The sequence below is a fragment of the Pongo abelii genome, chromosome 7, assembly GCF_028885655.2.
Source record: "Pongo abelii isolate AG06213 chromosome 7, NHGRI_mPonAbe1-v2.0_pri, whole genome shotgun sequence".
In the NCBI taxonomy this organism is placed as follows: Eukaryota; Metazoa; Chordata; class Mammalia; order Primates; family Hominidae; genus Pongo; species Pongo abelii.
Genome location: NC_071992.2, coordinates 146,447,728 through 146,475,554, shown reverse-complemented (window position 1 = coordinate 146,475,554; position 27,827 = coordinate 146,447,728). Strand labels below are relative to the sequence as shown.

The 27,827-nt window shown below is 45.1% G+C and overlaps 1 protein-coding gene and 1 pseudogene across 18 annotated transcripts in view; both read left to right on the top strand.

Moving 5' to 3' along the window:
• Window positions 1–27,827, top strand: part of ASAP1 (ArfGAP with SH3 domain, ankyrin repeat and PH domain 1) — a 389,931-nt gene that overhangs the window by 347,527 nt on the left and 14,577 nt on the right. For 13 of the 18 annotated variants that reach the window (XM_024251018.3, XM_063726808.1, XM_063726811.1 and 10 more), the window contains 3 exons: window positions 3,067–3,237; window positions 15,250–15,319; window positions 18,794–18,852. In XM_024251018.3, coding sequence (XP_024106786.3) covers window positions 3,067–3,237; window positions 15,250–15,319; window positions 18,794–18,852 — 300 coding nt within the window. The remainder of the gene's footprint in view (window positions 1–3,066; window positions 3,238–15,249; window positions 15,320–18,793; window positions 18,853–27,827) is intronic. The other 5 variants (XM_024251022.3, XM_063726810.1, XM_063726813.1 and 2 more) reach the window with 1 other exon arrangement.
• Window positions 25,187–25,299, top strand: LOC112134757 (U6 spliceosomal RNA; annotated as a pseudogene).

Genomic DNA, 27,827 nt, shown 5'->3' with positions numbered 1-27,827 from the left:
TGGCCCTAATAGAACTCTCCCAGTCTTGTGGGAGAGTCAGGTAACAAGTAAGTAAACAAAGACTTAAATAATTAGAGATGATAATCAGCAATATGAAGGAAGTCAGAAGTATATAATGGCATGGGATGCACAATTCCTTAATTTTTGAAATGATTCAGGAGGTTGGATTTTGCATGGTTTATGGTTACAGAATGCCTCTTTGGTCTGATCTCTCCTAGAGTCTCATACATATATAATGCAGCTTTGCTCAGAGACATGGCTCCATTAGCATTTTGTCTTTGACAATTTTTGTTTCCTAGCAGGGAACTGCATCTGCATCAGAAAGTCCCTAGATGGCGATAAAGATGAAATTGCTGGAGAACCTCGCCATTGTCTATTATCTATTATCCATTTATTTCCAAAAGGAAAGTTACACTTCCTGATACTGAGCATTTGTTGTTGTTTTCCTCATGTGCCAAGCACAGGAAATGCTGCTCTGGCTTTCAGGAAGCAGCAGCATCATTTGATGGGGTGAGTGCCTCACCAGTCCTGGACATCTGCCTTATCCCAGCTCTGCCCCTCATGGCTTGTGACTTTAATCATGCCTCTGAGTTCTTGGCTGCAAAATGGGGACAGCACTACCTGAGCCACGTACTTCACAGAGTTAGTATGAAAATGAAGAGGCACAACTATTAGTGTCCATAAACATTTTTTTAAATTTATACTAGGCGTGGTGACTCACGCCTGTAATTCTAGCACTTTGGGAGGGTCGCTTCAGCTCAGGAGTTCAAGGCCAGCCTGGACAACAGAGTGAGACTCTGTCTCTACAAAAAATTTAAAAATTTTTAAAAATTAGCCTGATGTTATGATACATGCCTGTAGTCCCAGCTACTCAGGAGGCTGAGGAGGGAAGATTGCTTGAGCCCAGGAGATCAGGGCTGCAAAGAGCTGTGATCTTGCCACTGCACTCCAAGCAGGATGACAAAGCAAGACCTTGTGTCAAAAAAAAAATTTTTTAACAATAAACCTAGGGAAAAAGTCGAGGAATAGCATATATAAACACATTTTGAAAACTACAAAGCATTATACAGATGCAAGGCCATAATAACAATCTCTGTATTGTTACAAAAATAAAATAGTTTCTGAAAGCTGCTGTGACTGATACCCTAATTAAGTGTTGATTTGGGGTAAGCATCAGGCTTCCATTGTGTAATAGAATTACACAGTGGGACAAAGATGTAAATTATATAGCCTGGCAATTTAAACCTAAAGCAGATGATAATTTTACTGAGATTAACAGTCAGTATTTACTTTCAGAACTAGCCTATCTTAGAGAAATAATGGTTTAAGTCAATATCGGTAGGGACTAGTAATTGACAATGGGAAATAGGAAAGCCCACTTTATACCAAGGAAGGAGGCCAGCAGTAATTAGACTTTTTTTTTTTTAATATGAAGAATGTACAAAGCTCTTTCGGAGCCCTTCTGGATTACTAGGTATCTACTAATCTGTGTTAAGCATTCAGTATGGCAGTGTTCTTAGCTGTCTTTTTTTTTTTGAGACGGAGTCTTGCTGTGACACCCAGGCAGAAATGCAGTGGCATGATCTCAGCTCATTGCAACCTCCACTTCCTGGGTTCAGGCGATTCTCCTGCCTCAGCCTCCTGAGCGGCTGGGACTACAGGCATGCACCACCACACCTGGCTAATTTTTGTATTTTTAGTACAGACGGAGTTTCACCATGTTGGCCAGGCTGGTCTTGAACTCCTGACCTCAAGTGATCTGCCCACCTCGGCCTCTCAAAGTGCTGGAGTTACAGGCGTGAGCCACCGTACCTGGTCCTAGCTTTTTTTTCTTAACGTTTACAGAAGCAGTTTGCCATGAACATAGTGAAACCATATACCTTAAATAAAGCAACAGTAGTGAAAGTGCCCAGCATGGAATACCTGGCACACGCCAGCCACTTCAATGTCACTTTGAATAAACAAAACTAAGATCAAATACGCTACTCCCTTAACAGCTTTTAAAGACAAACCCCACTTTTGTGTGTATGTGGAATATTACTATCATTCCTGCTGTCTTGTCTTTAGCTCTGGAGAAAGTTGAGTCTTTTTTTTAGTCTATAAAAATCAGTGTCTAATTTATATAAATGTTGTTCAGGCTTCCAATATAACAGATGGTTTGGTTTGTAGAGCAAAGGATTTTTGGATTTCTCTTTTTTCCAGGTAATGCTTTACATCCAGTTCTTTCTTCATTATTTAGAAAAGCCTTATTTATTTTTTTTTTTTTTAAGAAAAGCTTCAGGCAGTTTGCTGACTAGAAGAAAAAGTTGTAGAAAGAAAAATTCTATTATATGAATCATTTCATGTTTCAGCTTGTGGCCCAGTGAAGGCTTAGCCTGTACCCTGTTCTTTCTCTGTTGATTTTGCTGGTAGTGGTGTGTGATTTCTCCCTCAGTAGATTCTGTGATGATTATAAGGAGTTATTGTTTTAAGATGTGTGTGTGTGTGTTTGTTTTTCCCATTGTACCTAAATGACCTAAACCTAGTAGCATTCTGTGTTGACTGGCATTTTGTTCCTTAAAGCACACACTCTTCTTACCTTTGTTGTAAATTTTTCTCTGTTGCCTAGGCTGGAGTGCAGTGGCATAATCATAGCTCAGCGTATCCTCGAACTCTTGACTTCAAGTGATCCTCCTACGTCAGTCTCCCAAGTAGCTGAGACTACAAGCACACACCACCACACCCGGCTAATTTTTTAAATTTTTGTAGAGATGGAGTCTTGCTGTGTTACCCAGGCTGGTCTCAAACTCTTGGCCTCAAGCAATCCTCCCACCTCAGCTTTCTACAGTGCAGGGGATTACAGGCATGAGCCACTGCACCTGGCCAATTTTATTTTTTTTTTTTAACCAAATTTTTAAAACCCTACTTGTGAGTTATTAGACTGATGGAGTTAGCCATATCCAGCCTTTTGCTTTTGTCTCTGTATATCATACCACATTCTCATGTGTGGAAGTGATTTCATACTGGCTGTTTTGTATCTGTGAGACTGGGATTAATCTTCCTGCCCCCATTCAATTTCCTTTCTAGGTCCAACTGGCCCACCTTCAACACTCCCTCTAAGCACCCAGACCTCTAGTGGCAGCTCCACCCTATCCAAGAAGAGGCCTCCTCCCCCACCACCCGGACACAAGAGAACCCTATCCGACCCTCCCAGCCCACTACCTCATGGGCCCCCAAACAAAGGCGCAGTTCCTTGGGGTAAGTTATCCTAAAGTCAGGGCCAAAGCTGCTGGGGCCAGGCAGCGTGTGGGGCTCCACTGGGCAGTGGCCCGTTGGCACATTCAGAAAGTGTGCCAAGATGCACACACATGCTGGGTGCTGACTCGGGTATATATGACATGATTCTACCTGTCTCTTAAGGGAAAGGAACATTTTGAAAAGTATTTAGGCCATTAAAAACTAAAAGGTGCTGAGCACTTCCTAAATCTTACTCAGTTATAATAGCAACTCTGTGAGGTAGGTATTATTAGTCTCGTTTATATATAGGGAAACAGAGGCTCAGAAAAGCAAAGTAATCCATTTTCCTCACAGCAGCCAGAATGGTTTTCTTATAAAATGTAAATCAGCTCATGGTCACTTTTCTCCTTAACACCCTTTTAAGATTTCCTGTTGAGCTTCAGATAAATGCAAGCTCCCTATACCAAGGCCCACAGGGCCCTGCATGATCGGGCTCTTATCTCCCAGACCCTCTCCTGCCACTTTGTCTTCAGGGCTGGCCTTCTTTCACTTCTTGGATACACCATCCTCTGCCTCCTGAGGGCCCTCCCACTCCCTGGAACTCTGTCATGCTTTTTGAACAGCTGCTTCCCTTTCATCCTTGAGTTCTCAGCCAGCATGTCTATCTCCCCTGCCCTCCAATGCAGCTTCCTCCCTACCTGTTTTCCCCCAAACACCTTATCACAGAATGTAAGCTGCCCCACTAAAATGTAAGCTCCATGAGAGCCAGAACCTTGTCTTGGTCTTGTTCTCACCTGTGTTTACTGGAACCATGCCTGGCACACAGTGAATATTCAGTAATCACTTGAGAATGAATAAATTTGCCCAGAATCAGCTTGTTAATCACTTCAGTGACATTGACTGCACATGACAAATTCCCGTCTACAAGGGACATAATTCCCATCTTTACTACTAGCCTGCTAGCGACTTAGGGGTCACCCCCATCACGAAACAGGGTCTTGGCCCATGACAGACATTCACAGAAGCTTTGCTGAATAAATATGTTAGTTTGTGTGTCTCACCTCTTCCTGCTGTGGAGTTTCATTGTGGCTTTCTTCATATTTTTTGTGTTTCGAGTTTTGGGGGAAAGTTATATTGTTCCGTTGCTGATTGTCACCTGTTCACCATCTGGCCCAGACACCCCGGGTTATGTGTGTGCAAGCATGTGTGTGCATTTAGCCGTTCATTCTCTGACTCTGTTTGCTTACTTGAGGCACTTACTATGCCCCTTGCTTGGGCCTTCTCAGTCCATATGCTCATGGAGTTCATGGTCTAATGCAAGACACACGTGGGTAAATCATTAGAGCACATGTTCTTTACTATCAGGATAGACATGTTGTCTAAACGCTAGAAATGCTGGAAAACTGAATGTCAGACTTTAGAGGAAAGCCAGGGAAGGTTTAGAGAGGAGGAGACATTGGAGTTTGGTGTTAATGAATTAGTTCCCACAAGCCAGGCAAGAACAATTGAGGTGTGCTAGCACATATGGACATAAAGACTAAGGATGTCCTTGACATTTTCAGAGTCTGCTGTGTAAGGCCTTCAGGATCCCCAGATTTCATCAAAAAGGCCTTTCCCCCAAATAACATTCCATGAAAGTCACAAGTTTCACATCAGCGTTTCATATCACAAATTAACCTCCTTTCCAAATTTCTCTAACTTTTAATCCTCTTGTTTAAGTGGTTTTATTTCTTAAGGTTTAAAGTGCCTTTATTCACATTGTATAGACTCGAACATTCCTCAAATAAATTTACCAAATTTCCGCTTTCTGGCTTGAAAATCATCACTTTTTTAGATTTTCACATCACTCAAGAGCAAGACTAGCAGCTGGCCGTTTCTCCCCCCATTGTTGATGGGTCAGGGAGCATTTTTTATTAAACAAAATTTACTTTATAAGAGTGCCTGACAGTGAGCTGGGAGCATTATAACCTTTTCCAGATGAGGACACTGTTCTGTCTGCCACTTTCTCACCAGCTAAGAGCCTCTCACCTACAACCAGCCTTGAAGGACAAAAATCATCATCTGTCCTCGGCCACAGTGACAGTTCGCCACATGGCATGGACTTTTGATTTTTGAAATCAAAATTTTAAATTTAAAAAACAATTTAAATTTTTTTTTTAATTTTGATTTTAGAAAGCATATGTTGGTGTACATGCATGTATGTAAGATATACTATCTACAGACACAGGTCAGTAATGGGCATGTATGTGTGGGTGCGTTCATACACGGCTAGACTTCTCCTTAGAAAGGTTATAGTTGCTCTGATCCTAGTGCTTGCGGTCTGTGTTGTATTATTACTGCTTGATTTTATCCCTTCCCGCCTCCTGCTGACATTGTATTCTAGAAGCCAAAGGCAGGGCCCAGACAGGTCATCAGCAAGGCACTTAGGGGATCAGCCTTCTAGGCAACCTTCCTCTCTGATGCCTGCAGCTTTCCTCTGTGGACGCACCTTTCCAGCACTCTTATGTTCCCCTAAACCTCCCATCTCTCCTCAGCCCATGAGGATCAGGGCCTTTGAACTGCGAGAGATCAGGACTGGGAGGTAGATACCAGGCATGAGCAGGTAGTAAAAGAACAGCCCCTTAGCTCTCACCAGGCCTTACCTCTCCACCCCCAAAGCTGAACATGTCCGCCATCTTGAGGTACACCACATTCCCCAAAGTTCTATTTTTTTCTCTCAGATCTGAGCCTTTGCTTACAGTATGCCCTCAACCTAGAATCTTCTTCCCTCTACTTCTTTATGTTAATGTTTAGTCATCTTTCAAGATCTGCTCTCCTGGGATCTACTTAAAAGGCCTTTCGCAGTCCAGTAAAACGCCTCACTCCCCACCCTTTGTCCCCACTGGTGTAGTGGGTATCACAGTGGCTATTTCCTTGCCTGTCTTTCCCAGTACATGAACTCCTTCTGAGGGCATGTGCTGCTTCTCTCAGCAGAGCAAAGTGCTCTAAGGTGGACTCAAGTGTCATACTGTCTGGATTCTCATTCCGTCTCTACTACTCAATAGCCCTGTGATTTTCAGCAAGTATCTTTGAATTGTTCAGTGCCAAAGCTTCTCCAACTATAATATGGGGCTAGTAATAGTGTCTGTATTGCATATGGAGTTATGAAGATTAAATGAGAAGAACACATAAAAAACAACCAAAACCACGGGCAGCACCCAATAAATGATAGCTGCTGTTACCATTATTCTCAGCCTAGCATTTTGCTGGATAGCTAGAGATGGGAGAAACCTGCATTAATTTCCTGAGGCTCCTGTAACGCATACCGCAAACTAGATGTTGTAAAATAACAAATTTATTCTCTCAGTATTAGAAGCTAGAGGTCCAAAATCCAGCAGGGTTTTGCTCCCTCCAGAGGCCCTGTGGGAAGAATCTGTTTCTTGCCTCTCTCAGCTTCTGGTGACTCCAGGTGATCCGTGGAGTGGTGCAGCCTCCGCCTTCATGGTCATCTTCCCACTGCCGCCGCCTCTCTGTGTTCTCAGAACTGCCTTTCCCTCTCATAAGTGTACATGTGATTGTATTTAGGACCCACCTGAATTTTCTGTGATAATCTTGTCTCGGGAGGCAAAGGTGGGCGGATCACTTGAGGTCTGGAGTTCAAGACCAGCCTGACCAACATGGAGAAACCCCATCTCTACTAAAAATACAAAATTAGCTGGGCATGGTGGCGCATGCGTGTAATCCCAGCTACTCAGGAGGCTAAGACAGGAGAATCACTTGAATTCGGGAGGCGGAGGTTGTGGTGAGCCGAGATTGCACCATTGCACCCCAGCCTGTGCAACAAGAGCGAAACTCTGTCTCAAAAAAAATAAAGATAATCTCCTTGTCTCAAGATCCTTAAGTTAATTATATTTACAAAGACCCTTTTTCCTAGTCAGGTCACATTTACAAATTCCAGGGATCAGGACTCGATAACTTTGGGTGGCCGTTTTTCAGCCTACCACAGCTTGTCCTCTGACCCCCAAAGAGTCACATCCAACCCACATGCAAAATATATTCACCCATCCCAACAACCTCAAAAGTCTCAAACCCCTGTCTTGGCCATTGTTTTTTCTAGTCTTAAGATGTGAGCTGTCATGTACCTGCCAGATGTACTCCTCTCCCCACTGTGCCCAGGATTTCCTCCTCCAGATTCACAGGCGAGATTTGGGGGTTATGGTTATTGTCAGCAGCTCTCCATTTTTTAGATCAATGGGTTCACGCTGATCGCTTGCCTAACATTAAATATGGAATCAAACTTGTAAAGTAGGCAAGACTCGAGGCTTCCTGTCCCAATCTGTTTTAGGCCACCTGTTCATACCACCACTCTGTTGTACCCACTAGTCTCACTAGCCATCCGTACAGCAGCACTGGCATCACTCCCATGACCCCTGCCTGCAGCACAGCAGCCTCTTTCCTCAGCCAGGTGGAGGTTTCCACCTGTCAAGTTCTCTTTTTTTTTTTTCGAAACAGACTCACTCTGTTGCCCAGGCTGGAATGCAGTGGGGCAGTCCCAGCTCACTGCAGCCTCCACCTCATGTGTTCAAGCAGTTCTCCTGCCTCAGTCTCCCGAATAGCTGGGATTGCAGGCACCCGCCACCATGTCCAGCTAATTTTTGTATTTTTAGTAGAGACGGGGTTTCACCATGTTGGCCAGGCTGGTCTCAAACTCCTGACCTCAAGTGATCCACCTATCTCGGCCTCTCAAAGTGCTGGGATTATAGTCATGAGCCACCAAACTTGGCCCACCTGTCAAGTCTGAAGCCTATACCCTTTTTGGTTCCCCGACATTTGTGTTTCTGGTCTCAGGGGCACTTCTGACATTCAGCTCCTTTGCAGAGTAGCCATGGCTGACAGGTCTTGGCTCTGCTGATGATCACACTTTCTATGCTGATGATTAGCCCCGCCCAATCCCCCATGCTGACCTTTAAGAAGGAGATAGAAGATGGTTTAAGAGGAAGTAGATCTTGCATTTGGCCTTGGAAGATGAGTGGAATAGGCAGGAGAAAATAAGCAAGGCAGCTGATGTTGAGTGTTTTGTGAGAACGAGGGCCAGAGATTGTAACCTTTAATGCATCTACTTCACAGAAGGCCACACTTCCTTCATTACAAAGAGTCTATCTTTCACCCTCTCAAATTCCATTTCATGCCTTCATAAACTCCTTTTTCTTTGTTTTTGAGACAGGGTCTTATTCTGTCACCCAGGCTGGAGTGCAGTGGCGTGATCATAGCTCACTGCAGCCTCCACCTCACAGGCTCAAGCTATCTTCCCACCTCAGTCTCCTGAGTAGCTGGGACTACAGGTGTGCACCACCATGCCCAGCTAATTTTTGTATTTTTTGTGGAGACAGGGTTTCACCATGTTGCCCAGGCTGGTCTCAAACTCCTGAGTTATGTGATCCACCTGCCTTGGCCTCCCAAAGTGCTGGAGACTACCGGTATGAGCCACCACACCCAGCCCATAAATTCTTAATACAGGTTTATGGCTTATAAGACAAAAGAAAATGACAATTCGTTATTTTAGAATCTTTGGATAAAAAACTACATACGTAATATTTTATAAGGCCATCACTTGTAAGTGCCTCACAGAGTGCTGGGCATTGTGTTGAGCACTTCGCATGTGTTAACTTACCTCATTCTTAACCATAGTTACACAGAGAGAAAATGCTATTATCTCAACTTCGGGGCGCAGAAAGGTTCAGTGATTTACACACTGTTTCTCACAGCTAGTACGTGGGGGCCAGGACTCACCTGCAGCCTATGTGGCTGAGAGCCAGCCCTCCTCACCCTCTCCACGCACCACTCTGTGCTCGCAAAATGCAGGCCCACTGGCCATTTCTCCTCACAGCAGTGGTTTCTGTGCCCATCAAGCTGAAGTGTGGAGAAGGCGATCAATTTAGCATGGTTCTCCTGGCAAGCAGCACAAGCTCTGCTGGCTTTGCCTCCTTATCCATCTGCAGCATGGCACCCTGGTATGCAGCTCCCGCACTGCCCAGGCTGGGAGGGCCACCCCAGGCTTTTTCCCTGCCAGAACCACAACATCCACAGTGCCCAAAATAGCCCCAGCATTACATTACTGAAGTCCTGCTTCTGTGATGAATCCAGCCATCTGTCTCAGGAGACTTCTGAGGCAGGCTTTTGATAGCAAAACAAATAGTCCTGTGGACAGATTTGGGTTTTGTAGGGAATTTATGATTTTTGAAGTTGCATTTCATTGAACCTCTTTCTTCTTTTTTTTTTTAAAAAGACAACGTCTTGTTCTGTCGCTTAGGCTGGAGTACAGTGGCACAATCACGGCTCATTGTAGCCTCAACCTCCCGGGCCCAAGTGATACTCCCATCTCAGCCTCCCAAGTAACTTGGGACTCTAGGTGTGTCACACCACACCCAGCTAATTTTTTAATTTTTGTAGAGACAAGGTCTTACTATGTTGCCCAGACTGGTCTCGAACTCTTGGGCTCAAGTGATCCTCCTGCCTTGACCTCCCAAAGTGCTGGGATTACAAGCGTGAGCCTCCTCACCCAGTCCTCCTCTTTTTTTTTATAACCTACTTTATAACAGACTAACACATATTTTAACACAATTTAAATAATAAGAAATGAGGACAAAGGGAGAATAAAGGTAGCAAAGTAAGGTGAATTCCAGGAGTGTGATTTCTCCACAAAATGAGTAACAAAAAGTCACATACAGTGTCTGGAAGTGGGCCACGAATTTGACCCTAAGATTCTTACAGGCAAGAGCAAAGAAAGAAATACAACTAATTGTTAGGTTCATGGTAGCCTTAAGACTAACGCTATTCTCACACTTGAGACTCTTGAATTAATACCTGAGAACAATTTCCCCCCTCCCCCGGCCCTCCATCCTTTGGCATTTAGAGAAGTGTCTGCAGTGCACGTGGGAAACCATAACATGCACTGAAAGAACATTCCAGAAGCCCAGGTTCTGATCCAGGTTCTACCAATCCCTGACAAAGTGACCTCTGGGAATCACTTACATTCCTCATCTTTGGTCACTGGGAGTTAGAATTGTACTTTTATTTAATATAGACCAAATAATGGATGAAAAACTATACCAAAAATTGGTTTACTGCTTATATTTCAGGCCTGGGACTTCCAGGTAAAAAAGCTCAATAGATGAAATGTCTGAGACATGCATATTTACTTATTTTCTTTTCTTTTCCTTTGCTTTTTTGGTTTTTCTTGTTGTTTGTTTTATTACATATCTACTTATTGGAAGTGGGACTGTCATTGTCCCAGTTACTGATGAGGAAATTAGGCACAGAGAAGTCAAATGACTTGCTTAAGATCTCAAATCCAGGAACTGCAAAACTGAGATTTGAACCCATTTCCAACTCCAGGGCCTGTATAGTAATTCACTATTCCAGAATACTCCTGTAGCAACCAGGCCATTCACTGCTGAGCCAATGCCCCCTCTCTTTCCGCAAACTCTTCTGTAGCTTCGAAGCTATGGTAGGTGACCAGGAGTCTTGGCCGCATTTCTTCCATTGCCTGCCCAGGATGTATCTCCAACTTTCTCTTAAACACATCTGTATGATACACTAAGACCTTTTTCCAAATTGCACAGAGAGAGAAAAAGGGATTGAGTTGCTTCCATATTTTTGCTGCTCATTGTTCTCTTTTCAGTACTATTTTATTTTCAGAATTTTTTCTAGCCACACGTTTCTTCTCAAGCACAGCAGGTAGCCTTTGCATAGCTATGAGAGTGACAGGATTCTTGTCAACCAGACCATAGACACCTACCCAGCCAGGTGTAAGAAGGTCCGCTGTGGGCAGAGAAGTTGATGAGCCAGCACGGTCAGTCCTGTCTTTCGCTAGCAGGGACTATTGACTGCTCTGTGCCAGACATTTTGTTAAAAAGTGGTGTTATCAACCTGGTGCAGTGGCTCACGCCTGTAATCCCAGCACTTTGAGAGACCGAGGCAGGTGGATCACTCGAGGTCAGGAGTTCAAGACCAGCCTGGCCAACATGGCGAAACCCCGTCTCCACTAAAAATACAAAAATCAGCCAGACGTGGTGGCACATGCCTGAAATCCTAGCTACTTGGGAGGCTGAGGCAGGAGAATCAGCGAACCCAGGAGGCAGAGGTTGCAGTGAGCCGAGATCATGCCATTGTACTCCAGCCTGGGCAACAAGAGCAAAAACTCCATCCCAGAAAAAATAAAAATAAAAATAATGGTGTTACAAAGACATAGAAGGTGGGGTGCATTCTTTGAAGTGACCACTCATTTAGTAAATTAGCATCATTTCTGTTTCATGCCATTGAAGAGCTGTGAATAATATTACCCTTGTGTCAGGCTTCCTGTGGTCTAGCACTGTGTCCCGTACTTCATAGTTTATTTCCTTTATATGCCCATCTAGGGTAGTAGGTACCATGGTTGTTCCCAGTTTATATATGACGGAATTGAGGTTTAGCAGAATAAGAAGTCACCCAAACTCATACCCACTGGTCAGCAGTACAGCTAGAATTCAAAGCCACACTTGTCTAGGTCCAAAATCTGCACCCGTAATTAACCACTCCTGGTAAGAAGCTGGTTATAAGGGGTGGTCAAGTCAGCTATGGAAGAATTCTCAGAAAGTGACTCTAAAGGTGTTCTTTGAAGGTTGTGTAGGAATTCACCAAAACTGGAAGGAGACAGGCCTTTCTTGCAGGGGAAAGGAACGTAAGGGGCAAAGTTACAGAGACATAAAAACTCACACCATCTTTGGAAAAAGGAGACTCATTTTGAGAAGCCAAAGAGGAAGGCTAAATGAGAACTCTGGACATTTGGGCCTGTGGGTATTGGGCAGCAGCCCCTGACATGATGACTCGTCTGTGCGACAGCAGAATGAATGACCTCAGCAGAGCCAGAGGGCCTTTGCAGCCCTGTTGGTCTCAAATTTACTCATATATACCTCATGCAACCTGCATTAATAATCACTTCTTTGGAATGTTTTCTACCTGGGAAGGGAATTAGTGGATGCAATAGTTCATTCCCCAAACATAAAATTTTCCTTGACGTTTTGATTGTTATAAATCATTTAAGTGGGAAAGTATAAGATTTGATATCTAGCCCTGAAGACTCATCATTGAGCACAGTGCTAGAAAGAAATGCCTACCAAGCCAGGTGCAGTGGCTCATGCCTGTAATCCCAGCACTTTGGGAGGCCAAGACAGGAGGATCACTTGAGGCCAAGCATTTGAGACCAGCCTGGGAAGTACAGTGAGACCTTCTCTCTACCAAAAAAAAAAAAAAAAAAAAATTAGTAATGAGACCTTGTCTTTACAAAAAAAATTAAAATTAAAATTAACCAGGCATGGTGGAGGCATGCATGTAGTCCTAGCTACTTGGGAAGCTGAGGTGGGAGGATCATTTGAGCCCAGGAGTTTAAGGCTGCAGTGAGCTATGATTATGCCACTGCACTCCCACCTGGGCAACAGAGCAAGACCTTGTCTCTTAAAAAAAAAAAAGGCCACATGTGGTGGCTCACACCTGTAATCCTAACACTTTGGGAGGCCAAGGTGGGAGGATCAGTTGGTCTCAGGAGTCCAAGACCAGCCTGGGCAACTTAGTGAGACCCCATCTTGAAAAAATAAATAAATAAAAAATAAAGAAGAAAAAAAATAAATGCCTACCTTAAAGAACATCACAGCTCTGAGGATTTTATGAGTTACCAAAGAAGTCCTTAAATATTAAGTTATATGGGCTCATGACCATATACTGATGGTTAGTTTAATTAAAATTAAATAAAACTAAATTTGAAAGCCTTTGGTTCTTCTAGTAATGCCGGTTTATCTCATTTCTTCTTATATCAATATCATAGAATTACAGAACATTCTTTCCAGGAGGTGAGCACCCTGCCATCCTCTCCCTCTTCAGTAGGTGCAGTCGGACCAGGAGGTGATAGGTGCTAGAGTGTGGTGATTCACAGTACAGACCCTGGAAGAGGGCTGCTGGCTTTCCATCCCAGCTTTGACCCTTACCAGTGACCTGACCTTGGGCAATTGACTTTACTTCTCTGTGTGCTTCTTCATATATAAAATGAGGGGTGATTATACTATTTATCTCATAAGCATAATTACTATGAGTATGTAGCACAGTATGTTGCTCACAGTAAGTGCTCAGTAAACGGTCGTTGCTGTTAATAATGTTATTATCAGGGCGTCTTGATGGGTAATGAAGAGCACATTGATTTGTGGTCAGGACTCCCAGGTACACCATTTCCCCCACGGGACCTGCAGCCATTTATTCATTTAGTCTCATTTCCTTATCTTACGATGCCGGTCTCATGCTGTGAGGAAGGAAGGCTGGATGAATATAAAAGCATGTGGGCAATCGGTGGTGCTGTTGAGCAAATGTGCAGTGTAGGGAGGATCAGTCAGTTTTTTTTCAGCTCTGCCCACTTCATCTGCCTTCCTGGTGCTCAGCCTTCTCAGCCAGCCCATTCCCAGTGCCACCTAGGCAGTAGTATAGTCTTCTAGGTAGAGGAGGAGAGGAGGCTGCTGAAGGAAGAGACCAAGAGTTTCCAGAGCAGTCATAGGAAGAAAGGACAAGGAAATGAACTAGAGCCCCAGAGACAGGGTGCCCATGCAGGGTCCCGGGGAATCCTCCTGGGTGCCCGCAGCTTGGGGCTCCACAACTGCCTTGCGCTCTGCCCACCACAAAATGGATCATAGAAGAGCCCTCATTTATTGTCTTGTGACCCTCTCCTGGACATAGCACACTTACCTCCACCTGTGTGCCTCTGGTTTTGCTGCTCACCCACTAGAAAGTTCTTCACCTGTCCAGGTGCTATGTCTTCCCCAGACAGCATTCCCTACTCCCTCTCCCCCACTCCTGCCAGCAGTCAGAGTTTAGAAACTATTTTCTCCTCAATTGACAGCAACTGATGTTCATCTCATTACACATTATTAGTATATTTCCTGTGTCTAAGTCTCACAGGCCAGAGCATAAGCTCTGTGAGAGCAGTGACATTTTATTTGTTTTTATGCCTTCTGCTTCACATTTATGCCTTGCACATAGTAGATGCTTAATAAATGTTAATACTTGGCCGGGTATGGTGGCTTATGCCTATAATCCCAGCACTTTGGAAGGCCGAGGCAGGTGGATCACCTGAGGCCAGGAGTTTTAGACCAGCCTGGCTAACATGGTAAAACCCCGTTTCTACCAAAAATACAAAAATTAGCTGGGTGTGGTGGTGTGCGCCTGTAGTCCCAGCTACTCAGGAGGCTGAGGCAGGAGAATCGCTTGAACCTGGGAGGCCGATGCTGCAGTGAGCTGAGATTGCACCACTACACTCCAGTCTAGGCAACAGAGTGAGACTCCATCTCAAAAAAAAAAAAAAAAGTTAATATTTGAATGAATGCCCCTGTAGTCCCGGCTACTTGGCATGCTGGACAGGAGGAACACTTGAACTCAGGAGTTCAAGGCTACAGTGAGCCATGATTGCACCACTGCACTCCAGCCTGGGTGACAGGGTGAGACTCTGTCTCAAAAAAAAAAAAAAAAAAAGAGAGAATGAATGACGAGTCAGTAAGTGCCTGAGGGCCTGGCCCAGCAGATGACTACTTATCCACTACCCTGCTAATGGTGTTCACACGCACACTCCACTTGTGAGTTGTGTGTTTCTTCTGAGTTTGGATACTAGGGGGTAGTCTCCTAGCATGGGGACCTCTTGGTGAACTTGAAATTTATTCTTTCTCTACCCTCAAACTAAGGACAAGATCCTGAGCCAGTGGGAACATCACCAAGTTTCTATGCTCTTCGAGGCCTTCCTTGCCCCAGAGCAGCTGCTCACCTCTTTGATACACTCCTTTACCAGAAATAAAAAACCACAAAGCCCAAAACAGTGCTCAATTTTGTTTTGGTCTTATGCCAGAAATGCATACTGTTTTGGCTTGGGTCTTTTAAATGCTGTTCTGGAACTTGAGCAATGCCTGTCTATAGGCCAAACCCATATATTCTCATTGCATTTCCCCATCTAAAGACATACCTTTTCACATTCGGTTTTCCTTGTAGGTAACGATGGGGGTCCATCCTCTTCAAGTAAGACTACAAACAAGTTTGAGGGACTATCCCAGCAGTCAAGGTAAGCCATCTCAGCGCTTCATTTCCCCTGTTGGATCCATTGATGCAATGGACAGAATTCTAGAAATGAGTTTTCATGAATTTCCCAGCGCTGCTCAAAGCTGTGGTAGCCAAGTGGGGCTGGCCGCGACGAGAAACCAGACGTTCACTCTTGGTTTGCATGCACATCTTGTGGCTGGACTGGGCACAGGTCTGCAGACCGTTCTCTGAGCAGCACCGCTGTCTACCCAGTTCACAGACAGGAGCTAACCTCACTTCCCGGTGGTCACAGGGTTGTGCAATGGTCTTGAACAAAATTCCTGTCAGAATGAGTTTTTACTTCTGATTATTTTAATCAAGTAACTTTGCTACTTTCCCACTTGACTCCTTTTGCAGATTTGGAAATGAAAAGATAATACTTAGGGAAATCTGATTGCCCAGAGATTTTCAAACATAAAAATATCACTCTTTCAAGTTCTGTTTCTAATAATTTTTTTTAGGCTAGGCTGATAGCAGTGTTCTTTTCTTCCCTTTTTTCACTGAAATTGTATACTTGAGGAGATCTCTTACAGGCAATTTTTATCCAGCCTTACCCTAAAGTGTTTTCTCTGGAGGTGCCATCCAAGAAAAGGATAGAGAGCCACTTCCAGACCCAAACTTCAGGGAAAAAGAGTCGGCTCTTTTCCAGAGTTTCTGAAAGATGAAAAAACAAAATCTCTCTTTTTTTTGAGGTAGGGCCTTTCTCTGTCACCCAGACTGGAGTGCAGTGGTATGAGCACAGCTCACTGTAACCTCAACCTGCTGGGCTCAAAGATGGTCCTGCCTCAGCCTCCCGAGTAGCTGGAACCAGAGGATGCATCACTGTACTCAGCTGATTTTTTTATTTTTTTGTAGAGACGAGGCCTCAGCATGTTGCCCAAGCTGGTCTTGACCTTCTGGGCTCAAGCAGTCCTCCTGCTTCAGCCTCCCAAAGTGCTAGGATTACAAATGTGAGCCACCATATCCAGCCTTTTTTTTAATACCACTATCTTATGTACTCTTTATAACCCTGTGAGATAGGCCCAATTACTATTATCCTCAGTTTTGCAGGTGAGGAGAGCGAGGCCCAGAGTGGTTAGGTGGTGGGTGCAGATGTCAGAGCCAGCTCTCCAGCCTGCTTGTTCTCCCGACTCCACATTCCACGCCCCTTCCTTGCCCTTGTGCCCTGCCTTTCATTCCTCACTCACCTTCCTTCAACCGTAATTTGGGGGACCCTGTAAAACTAAAGTTCTGGTGTTCCTTTTCCAGAGTGAGGAGAATATCTGACACTCCAAAAGCACTCATAAAAGGTTTTTAAAGGCCGGACACAGTGGCTCACCTGTAATCCTAGCACTTTGGGAGGCCAAGGTGTGAGGATTGCTTGAGCCCAGAAGTTTGAGACCAGCCTGGGCAACATAGCAAGACCTTGTCTCCTAAAAATAAAAAAAAATCAGCCGGGTATGGTGGTACATGCCTGTAGTCTCAGCTATACGGGAGGCTGAGGCAAGAGGACCGCCTGAGCCCAGGAAATTGAGGCTGCAGTGAGTCATGATCGCACCTCTGCACTCCAGCCGGGGCGACAGCAAGACCCTGTCTCAAAAGAAAAAAAAGTTTTGGCCGGGCACAGTGGCTCTCGCCTATAATCCCAGCACTTTGGGAGGCCAAGGCAGGTGGATCACTTGAGGTCAGGAGTTCAAGACCAGCCTGACCAACATGGTGAAACCCTGTCTGTACAAAAAATACAAAAATTAGCCGGGCATGGTGGGGTGCGCCTGTAGTCCCAGCTACTCAGGAGGCTGAGGCAGGGGAATCACTTGAACCTGGGAAGTGGAGGTTGCAGTGAACCAAGATCACGCCACTGCACTCCAACCTAGATGACAGAGCGAGACTTGGTCTCAAAAAAAAAAAAAAGTTTTTGAACAAAATCAAGCTGATTGTGAACTAGAGCCTTTGGCAATTCATTGTTTGTTTGCTTTTGAGATGGAGTCTCTTTCAAGAGAAGCAAAGCCCTCTCATGTTTACTGTTTCTTGTTTAGTGGTGGCTTTATCTCAGCAATAGTCCCCTGTTGCCCAGAGGCAGGAGGATTTCAAGTGAGCTGAGGAAAGAGCAGTGAAGACCAAGGGTGGCCAAGAGCCAGGACAGAAAGGAGCACACACTTTTCATCTTCTTTCTTTGACTATTTTTTGTTTCGTTGGTTGGTTTGGCTTTTTCTTTTCTTTTAAATGCAGTTAGCTGAGGCACAAGAATCGCTTGATCCTGGGAAGCAGAGGTTGCAGTGAGCCGAGATCATGCCACTGCACTCCAGCCTGGTGACAGAGCGAGACTCTGTCTCAAAAAAAAAAAAGAAGCAGCAGCAACCAACTCTTAGGACATCAGGGAACAGAAATGGAGAGATGAGATAATAAAGGGGTTCTTGGCAGATGGGGCTCAGGCACTTGGCTACTGCTGCTTCTCAGGCAAGCAGGCCTCCTGGTATCCTCTGAGAATTGCCAAAACCTCTTGTTAAAGAAAAATAGTGGCTTCCACATAATGTAGACCACTGACGGCACTGGGGTTTCAGTTGCAGAGGTTAACGTTTGATGATTCAGACAATGTGGTGTGGACCTGTATTCCAGGGACTTGGGCCTTTGTCACCCTCATTTACCTGTCCTCCAAAAGGAAGGCAAGGCCTAGGAGAGCCTGGAGGCCCGAGAACCAATCTCTTTGCTATAGTGGAGGAAGTGAGGGCTCTGGAGGCCAGGGGAGCTAGGGCCGAATTTCCACTTCTACCTCTGACCCATGCGAGACCTTCTGCCAGCCGCCAACACCCCCATTCCCTTCCGTTTCCTTGTCTGGAAACACAGCTGCTTTGTGGGATCATGTGGGAAGAGTTACTTCTGTGCACTACATTGGGGTCACCACTTAGAGTGTGCCAGGTGCCTTCATAAATGCCTTGAAGTAGAGGAGTTGGGCTTTATCATTAAGAGGGACTTCTTTTTCATCTTTTTACTGTGCCTCCTCAGCCAGGCAAACTGAAATATGGAAAATAGACTAATCTTTTGTTAAAGACATTTTGAGGCTGGTCACAGTGGCTCATGCCTGTAATCCCAGCACTTTGGAAGGCGAGGTGGGTGGATCCACGAGGTCAGGAGTACAAGACCAGTTTGGCCAAGATGGTGAAACCCCATTTCTACTAAAAATACAAAAATTAGCCGGGCGTGGTGGTGGGCACCTGTAATCCCAGCTACTCAGGAGGCTGAGGCAGGGAATTACTTGAACCCGGGAGGCCGAGGTTGCAATGAGCCGAGGTTGTGCCACTACACTCCAGCCTGGGCAACAGAGGGAGACTCCGTCTCAAAAAAAAAAAAAAAGAAAGAAATTTTGAAAACATTCTTTAGATGATTATGTAAATACCTTTGATTTGATTTCCTTGAATAATATTTTGCTATTGATATTCTAGCACTTTTAGATCCTAAATGATTCTTATTTGTTGATTAGCACCAGTTCTGCAAAGACTGCCCTTGGCCCAAGAGTTCTTCCTAAACTACCTCAGAAAGGTAAGATCTATCATTTTTACATTTACATGTAATTAAAGTGTCACTACCCCCTCCAAGGGGCCCAAGGTTTTTATCTCCCTTGTTCATTGATCCATCCCAAATGCCTAGAGCAGCACCTGGCATGTAGTGGATGCCTAGTAAATACACATTAAATGACGAAAGGTATTTATAAACTCAAATTTGGTGATTAGCAAAGCACCATACTTTTCCAGAATACATAATAATTTTGTAGACATTATATTATTATAATCCCCAGGTACCATTCTTTCTCCCCTTATAAACATAATCAGAGAGACTTGGGAACCAACACCAGCTCTACCACTTAGTAGCTGTGTGGCCTTGGGCAGGTGACGTAGTAGCTTCACTAAACCTGAGATTCCTCATCTGTAAAATGGGGAAAATAATACTTACTTCGTGAGGTTTTGTAAGGACAAAATGAAGTCATGTTTCAGAAAGTCCCTAGCAAGTGGGTGGCAAAGGAATCCTTCCCTGGGATGGCATCTGTCGTGCAGAGTAGAGATACCCATGCTCTGCAAAGTACAAGAAAGCAGTGTCTATAAATACTGTTTTTTTGCCAAGCTAAGACACTCAGCTCTTTGACCGAGTCTTCTTTAATGCTGACAAGCTTTTCATTTGTAAAACCAAAATTTCAGTCTTCTTATTACAACACAAGTGATAGTTCTGCCTTTTTTGTTGTTGTTGTTACCATACCTTACCTTTAAAGCTGCAAAATACCTTTAGGAGCGTCTAGATCATTCCATCCTTATATAAGCCTGCAAGGCCAGCAGGGCCCACCTTGGAAGCCCCGAGGAGCTCAGGGCCTGCTCCTTGGATTTTCAGTGTCAGCAGGAAGATTTGTGACCCCAGTCTAGTGCTCTGTTGCCTAGTTTGAGCAGAAGTCAAACTGGGGGTTAGTATTGGGAAGCTGAAATTCACCACTCTCTAGAGTTCTTAGTGAAGTAACACACTTTGAAGAGCACTGACTGGTCAGGCCAGGCTCCTGTGTAGTAAGATGAGGGGACTCCCAAATGAATGCTGATTCACTTTCCATAGAACAGATGCAAGACTTCCCCTGGGTTTGCTGAGTCTTTATCTAGGGTTGGTTTTTGTTGTCTTTTATTTTTAAACTCTGCCCAACGGGCTGTTTTGATCTCAGAGGAGTTTGAAACAAGTTTCCCAGGCATGTACCCCCATTTACAGTGTGCCCAGATTCCGTCCTAGATCGCTCACATATCACCCCTGCCTCTCCAGCCTGCTTTCTCTAGCAGCAGACCCCAGCACTTCTCAGTGCCCATGGGGCTTTACCACAACTGCCGCCAGCTCTTCCCTGCACTCATCCCCTCCGTGCCCTCCCTTCCCTCGCAGCATGGCGTCAGCCCATCACCAAAGTTACTCCCTGATGGGCTGCTCCTGCCCATCCTGTGCTGCTCCCTCAGCTCCTGCCCATCCTGTGCTGGGTTCTGCCACTCAACTGACTTCTGAGACGCACAGTCAGGGTGGCAGTCTGGCTCTCCCTATGACTGCTGACCTCACATGGTCATCTGGGGCTGCCCAGCAGTCCCAGCACCGCGACCTTTCAGCCCACTCCCCCACACTGTCTCTCCTCTCCTTAGGAGCACCTTGTTTCTGTTCCTCATTGAGTCAGCACTTGAGTCCACCCCTACTACCACCTGCCTGGCATGGTGGCAGTGGTCCTAAGGTAGACTTTGTACCCTCCCACCCCCTCGGGGACAGACTCCAGCAGGTGTCCCTCCCTCTTTTGCATTGCTGTTTCCTTCCATCTGACCTGCCCTATCAGGGCAGGCCTACTGTCAATACCCATCAAGACCTGTGTCCCTCCCACCACCACCCCCTTGCTCTACTCCCATTCTCTGTGTGTGTGTGTGTGTGTGTGTGTGTGTGTGTGTGTTTACTATTTGGAATTTTCTGTAATAAACATATACAGAAATACAAAAAAAGACAGAGTAGTATCCTGCAGCCTCCTCCACCACACCCACATACTTATCACCCATTCCAGCACTTAACAGTTTATACCTGATCTTCTTTCATCTAGTTCCCTACCCAGCCACTCTCAGTAATTCTGTAGCGAATCCCAGCCAATTTCATACATACGCAATTCTATTACTACATCAAAAAATTCATCATGTCTAAAAAATCAAAAATTTCTTAATATCATCAAATACCCAGTGTTAACATATCCAGCTGTCTCACAACTGCCCTTTTTTTTTTTTAAGAACTTGTTTGTTTGAATAAGGATTAAAATAAAGTCCACACAGTAGAGTTGATTGATTTGTCTCTAAGTGTCTTAGGCTAAAGTTTCCCCTGCATCTCTCTCTTTTTATTTGTTGAAGAAACTGTGTTATTCGTTCTATAGATTTCTCCAGTCTGGATTCCATCCCCTCGTGTTTGTTCATCTAACATGTTCCCCTGTCTGTCATATTTCCTATTAATTGGAAGTTGATTCCAGAAACCTGATCAGATAGATTGAGGCTTTGGCAAAACCACTTCATAGGTGGTAGTGTGTTCTATCACGAGGTGTACACCATCGCATTGTCTCTGTATGTGAAGTTCACAGCTGTTAATGCTCAGAGCCAAGATTGATCCATCCATCCTCTCTTTCCATCCCTCTGCAAGCCATCTGGAAAGCTCCACATTTCTTTTTTTTTTTTTTTTTTTTTTTTTGAGACGGAATTTTGCTCTTGTTGCCCAGGCTGGAGTGCAGTGGTGCAATCTCAGCTCACCGCAACCTCCGCCTCCCAGGTTCAAGCGATTTTCCTGCCTCAGCCTCCCGAGTAGCTGGGATTACAGGCATGTACCACCACGCCCGGCAAATTTTGTATTTTTAGTAGAGACGGGGGTTTCTCCATGTTGGTCAGGCTGGTCTCGAACTCCTGACCTCAGGTGATCCCCCCACCTCAGCCTCCCAATGTGGAAAGCTCCACGTTTCTATCTCCTACCAAAGTATTCATCCATAATCCGAATTCACCAACAACAGCCTATTTCACATCATCACTTGATGCCTGTGGGGGAAGATTCTCTAACTGTGTTTTTCCTCTGCTCTCACATCACAACAATCGTCAACAGAAGATTTCTGTGACAAACGTGTGGGGATTTTTCCCCATGCACCAAGCAGCAGACACCAGCTGGGTGTCCTCTAATTCAGTTCCGACACTGTCTACCTGGAGATAGTGCCGGTCCCACCAGGTGAGAGCTCAGTCCCCAAAACTGCCCCCCTGCACGCACACACACACACATACCAGTTGCAAGTCCAGGCCTTCAGAACTTCTGACTGACTGGCTACAAGGTGGGGTTCCTACAACTCCCTCTTTGGATTCATTTAATTTGCTGTAGCAGCTCACAGAACTCAGGGAAACACATTTACCAGTTTATCATAAAGGATACTGCAAAGGATACAGATAAAGAAATGTGTAGAGTGAAGTATGGGGGAAGGGGTGTTGTATTAGTCCGTTTTCACGCTGCAGATAAAGACATACCTGAGACTGGGTAATTTATAAAGAAAAAGAAGTTTAATGGACTCACAGTTCCATGTGGCAGGGGAGGCCTCGCAATCATGGCAGAAGGCGAAAGGCACATCTTACATGGCAGCAGGCAAGAGAAAAATGAGAGCCAAGCAAAAGGGGAAACCCCTTATAAAACCATCAGATTTCATGAGACTTATTCACTACCATGAGAACAGTATGGGGGAAACTGCCCCCATGATTCAATTATCTCCCATCAGGTCCCTCCCACAACATGTGGAAATTATGGGGGCTACAATTCAAGGTGAAATTTGGGTGGGGACACAGCCAAGCCATATCAGGTGCAGAGCTTCCAAGCCCTTTCTGGAAACTCCAGGAGCCTCCACATGGTCAGCTCCCCAGAAGCTCACTGAACCCTGTTCTCTTGGCTTTTTATGAACGCTTCATGATGTCAGCATTCCTTCCCCCAGGGTATAGGGTAGGACCCTCTCATGGAAGGTGTTTTAAGACCCACAATCGGATTAGAGTCCTGCCTTGGGATAGGTAATAAGAGGGCAAGAGAAGGTCAGAGGCCTGCCTCTGAGGCCTGACACACCTAACCTAATAACAGAAGACTATAACAAGGGTTATAAGCCAGGAACTGTGGACGAAAACTAATACATATCATAGCACCACAGCCTACTCCCTGGTTTTCTACTGTGGATCCTTTATATCAAAAAACATATATATACACAATCATTAATAATTAGTCCAGTCCATCATAGTGTATGAATGTCTCCCAGGATGATGACACTCAGGTTTGCAGGTTTCCTCTCAATATTGTCAGGTTCCACAAGCAGGAGTGGTCTGGGTAAATACACAGCTTCACCCTCTCAGGCATGTGGAATCATTGAGCTAAGAGGCAGTGTCATCTCTTGCCCTGAGACTCTTTTGAGTTGTCTTATTTACCCATTTATTTGTTTACTCTCAGCTACTATTTCTCCTCTCCATTAATCTCCAAACTTTTTTGAAGGGACATTAGAATCGCCACTGTGCTGGTCTAGATTACAAGCAGCAATACAAGTCTAGCAAGTAGCTCCTCCTCAGTCCACTCCCATTCAGATAGGGTGAGGCTACATAGATGCAGAACTAATGAGCTATTTTTACCACCAGGCATATTCACTGTTAGCCCCAATTTTGTTAGAAGGGGTGAAGGCACATCTCATCCCCATGATGCCCTCAGGAATTTTGACGTAAGATTTAAAAACATGGTTACAGTTTTTTACTTAGCATTCCTGCTAAAAATTTTTTGAAGTGTTGGGCGCAGTGGCTCATACCTATAATCTAAGCTCTGTGGGAGGATGGGAGGATGGGAGGATGGATTGAAGTCAGAAGTTAGAGACCAACCTAGGCAATACAGTGAGACCCCATACCTAAAAAACAAAAATCATCTTTGCTGTCCCAGCAACTCCCATCCTAGGATCACTGCATCGGGTAGGGGAGAAAAAATACTTTTTTTCTTAGATGATTTGGGGAAACTCTGCTTCTCTCTCTCTCTCTCTCTCTCTCTCTCCCCCTCCCCACCCCCAAGGAGTATCTCCTCCTTGCGTTCCTTTCCTCAGGTAGCATGATCCTCTGTAAACCATTCCCATTTTATTGTGGAACTCTTCTAGGCACTGCCTTCCCCATTAGAATGTTCTTGGACATCACCTGAGACGGCATGGGTATTTCAGATGTCATAGGGGTAACTTCAACTAACATTTCATAGCAAGGTCCCTTAAGTGGAAATTCTCTATTCCAAAGTCCCAGTAGTTGTTGCTGGGAGGTGCTCAAACACTTTTGCCATAAGCCCCAGGAACTGCTCCACAGGGGGTTATCAAGTGGAGAGTTTGTCCCTGCCAGCACTCTGGCGTCTACTCTGCACTTTGCGGGCTTGGGCATGTCCAATTAATATTGCTTGGAGAGCAGATTTACATGCCTTCTGTTTTATAGTAGCAGGTAGGGGAAACATTCTCCAGTGTGATACTGTGTTCATTACCATGATACAATCAAATAAAAGAGATGCAGTCGGCCGGGCGCGGTGGCTCACGCCTGTAATCCCAGCACTTTGGGCGGCCAAGGTGGGCAGATCACGAGGTCAGGAGATCAAGACCATCCTGGCTAACACGGTGAAACCCCGTCTCTACTAAAAAATAGAAAAAATTAGCCGGGCGTGGTGGCGGGCGCCTGTAGTCCCAGCTACTCAGGAGGCTGAGGCAGGAGAATGGCGTGAACCCGGGAGGCGGAGCTTGCAGTGAGCCGAGATTGCGCCACTGCACTCCAGCCTGGGTGACAGAGCGGCGTGGTGGCGGGCGCCTGTAGTCCCAGCTACTCAGGAGGCTGAGGCAGGAGAATGGCGTGAACCCGGGAGGCGGAGCTTGCAGTGAGCCGAGATTGCGCCACTGCACTCCAGCCTGGGTGACAGAGCGAGACTCCGTCTCAAAAAAAAAGAGATGCAGTCACTTCATATGAAGTGTGTTCAAATATACCAACTTTCATCATCCTATCAACCCTTACATTTTTATATTCTAGTTTCAGGAACTTCTTCACCTCCAGACCATTTTACTCTCTCTCGTGCAAAAAGCTTTGGGTCTTCTGCCAAGGGTTGAGCCAAAGGACCCTGGACCTTTTGTCAATCTTTATTTTGATTAGTCTGCCCCACTTTTTCCCCAGGCAATTTCAGATCATATGTTTCATTGTCATCTCTACCTTGCAACTTTTAAAATTTCTTCAAACTGCAAGAAATACAGTAAACTGGGTTAGGGCCCTTTAATGTTGGGAGAGCGGAGGGGTTTGGTCTACCCAACCTTCAGTAATGTTGTATTAAGATCTTTGTTGTGCTCACTTCGGCAGCACATATACTAAAATTGGAACCATACAGAGATTAGCATGGCCCCTGCTCATGAATGACACGTTATTTTTTAACAACAGCAAAAAAAGACCTTATTTTGGTAAGCGCAGTGGCTCATGCCTGTAATCCCAGCACTTTGGGAGGCCAAGGCGAGCGGATTGTTTGAGCTCAGGAGTTTGAGACCAGCCTGGGCAGCATGGCAGAACCCTGTCTCTACGTAAAATACACAAAATTAGCCAGGCGTGGTGCCACATGCCTGTAGTCCCAGCTACTCAGGCGGCCGAAGTGGGAGGATTGCATGAGCCTGCGAGGCAGAGATTGCAATGAGCCAAGATCACACCACTGCACTCCAGCCTGGGTGACAGAGCAAGACCCTGCCTCAAAAAACAAAGACCTTTGTTTTAACTGTATCAATTTCCATTGTATTCATTCCATTTCTTAATAACCATCTAAAGATTTCCACCCTGCTGGGATGAGTCCCATGACTCTCCCCTTTCTTTTTCTTCTTAGTTTTATCCTATCAGTGTTTTCTTCACCTTATTTGTTAATAACCATTTTAAAATTTCCACCTTCCTGGGAAGAGTCCTTTGGCTCTCACTTTTGCACTTCCCTGTTCTCTTGTTAATTAACCTAATATTTTTATTAGCATCTATAAGACCCATGAAGGGAAGCTGAGACAGCAAATTTAATAAGGCTTCTTGAACTGTTCATTTCTGTAGGAGTAATATCACATGGGGTGCCCATGTAGAAGGGGCCCTCTTAACCACACATTTACCATGACTTGGGTAACAGGCATGTTCAGAGTGTGAATAGCCCTGTCATCATAAAGCCAGTCCCACATGCATACAGAGCATATCAGCTACTGCATCTGGGGTGTCCCACTTGACATTTGTAGGTAGAGTTGGACAGTCCCCCTTCTCAGGGTGAACAGACCTTACAGTGGCTTTTATCTGTTCCACCAAGCTGGCAGTTACCGCAGGAATAGCCTCCTGTGTGTCTGGATCATATAAACCCATATGCAGTTGTTCAATAGTGAGCTGTGGGTCCCATCAGTCCAAACATGTACTTCTACTCTGTAGTGTTTAAAACCAAAGATACTGCCCCTAAATTAGTCACTCTTATAATGCGTTTTAGTAAAGGTTCCTCAGGAAGCTGATGATACTGATCTACAGAATGAAACAGTTCTTTCACACTATACCCTCTAGTTTCCATAGTTACTTAGTTTTGCCCCTCCTTCACATTGACTACCTTCTTGGTAACCACAAGTCTCAGAGGTACTTTCTGTTGTCCCTGCATAATTTTCTCCTTTGTGGGTAACTTTAAGGCTAGTGGACTGAGCTCAGGCAGACCCACATCTGAGCTCAGTCCAGCCTCAAGTCCTGACCCCAGCACCCTCTTTTATTTTAGCCATTATAGACAACAATAACCAAGGGATTAAATATTTCACTTTCTTCTTAATTCACATTTCTTTATGCATTCAGTGCCCCAACTCCCAGGGAGTTGGATCCATCTCTGAATTCCACTGGTAACTTTTACCTTTAGTAACTGATCTTAGCACAGCTGTGGCTTCATACCCTGGGTGACCACATGGCCACGTAGGAATCCAAAGATTCGTGATCCCCCACCCTTTTATCCTTTCTCTTCTCAAACCACATGTTTCTGTGAGTCAGAGCTGTTCCAACAAATCCTGCTTCACTGATACCAAATGTGTGGTGTACAGCTCCCAGCAGACTGATTTTTATGTCACTATTAATATAAACCTTGATGATCAGATGCTTAGAAAGATCTTTGGGTATAAAGGACAAAATGTAATGGCAGCATACACAACATGCCACAGTGTGCTATGTACACTTTTATCACCCTTCCTTTTGTGGATGAAAAGCTATTAAGCAGAATACGGGAAAACACTGGGTTCTTAATGGGATTAAAGCAGTGGGGCTGGGCACGGTAGCTCACACCTGTAATCCAAGCACTTTGGGAGGCCCAAGCTGGAGGATCACCTGAGTCCAGAAGTTTGAGACCAGCCTGGGCAACATAATGAAAATGAGACCTTGTCTCTACAGAAATTTGAAAAATTAGCAGAGTGTGGTGGTGCGCACCTGTGGTCCCAGCTATACAGGAAGTTGAGGCAGGAGAATCTCTTGGACCCAAGAGGTCGAGGTAGTAGTGAGCCATGTTTGCACCACTGCACTCCAGCCTAGGTGACAGAGTGAGACCCTGTCAATCAATCAATCAATAAAATAGTGGGCATCACATAGTGGATGTGAGTTCCTTTAGGGAATGGTCCCACCCTGAGACAAGGAAAGCTGTAGGAGGCCTTGTGGCACACTCACACTAAACTACATGTAGGTGTGACCACCAGTCATCTAACTCTAGTATGGGGCACCCAACATTTCTGGGTGCAAAACATATATCCTAACTGTACTCAGTCCTTTACTACACACTGCAGCAACATGCATGTTGGATTAAACAACACTGGCCCACCAGACAGAAAAGGGCCTTACAGGAGATAGGTGCAGGTCTGGGTATCCTGGGATAAGCTGAGTTTGCTTTCAGTGAGCAGCAGAATTCAGAGGAAAATGCAGATTAGAGGGAGTTCTCTTCCAGGAGGAAGGCAAAAGATGGGA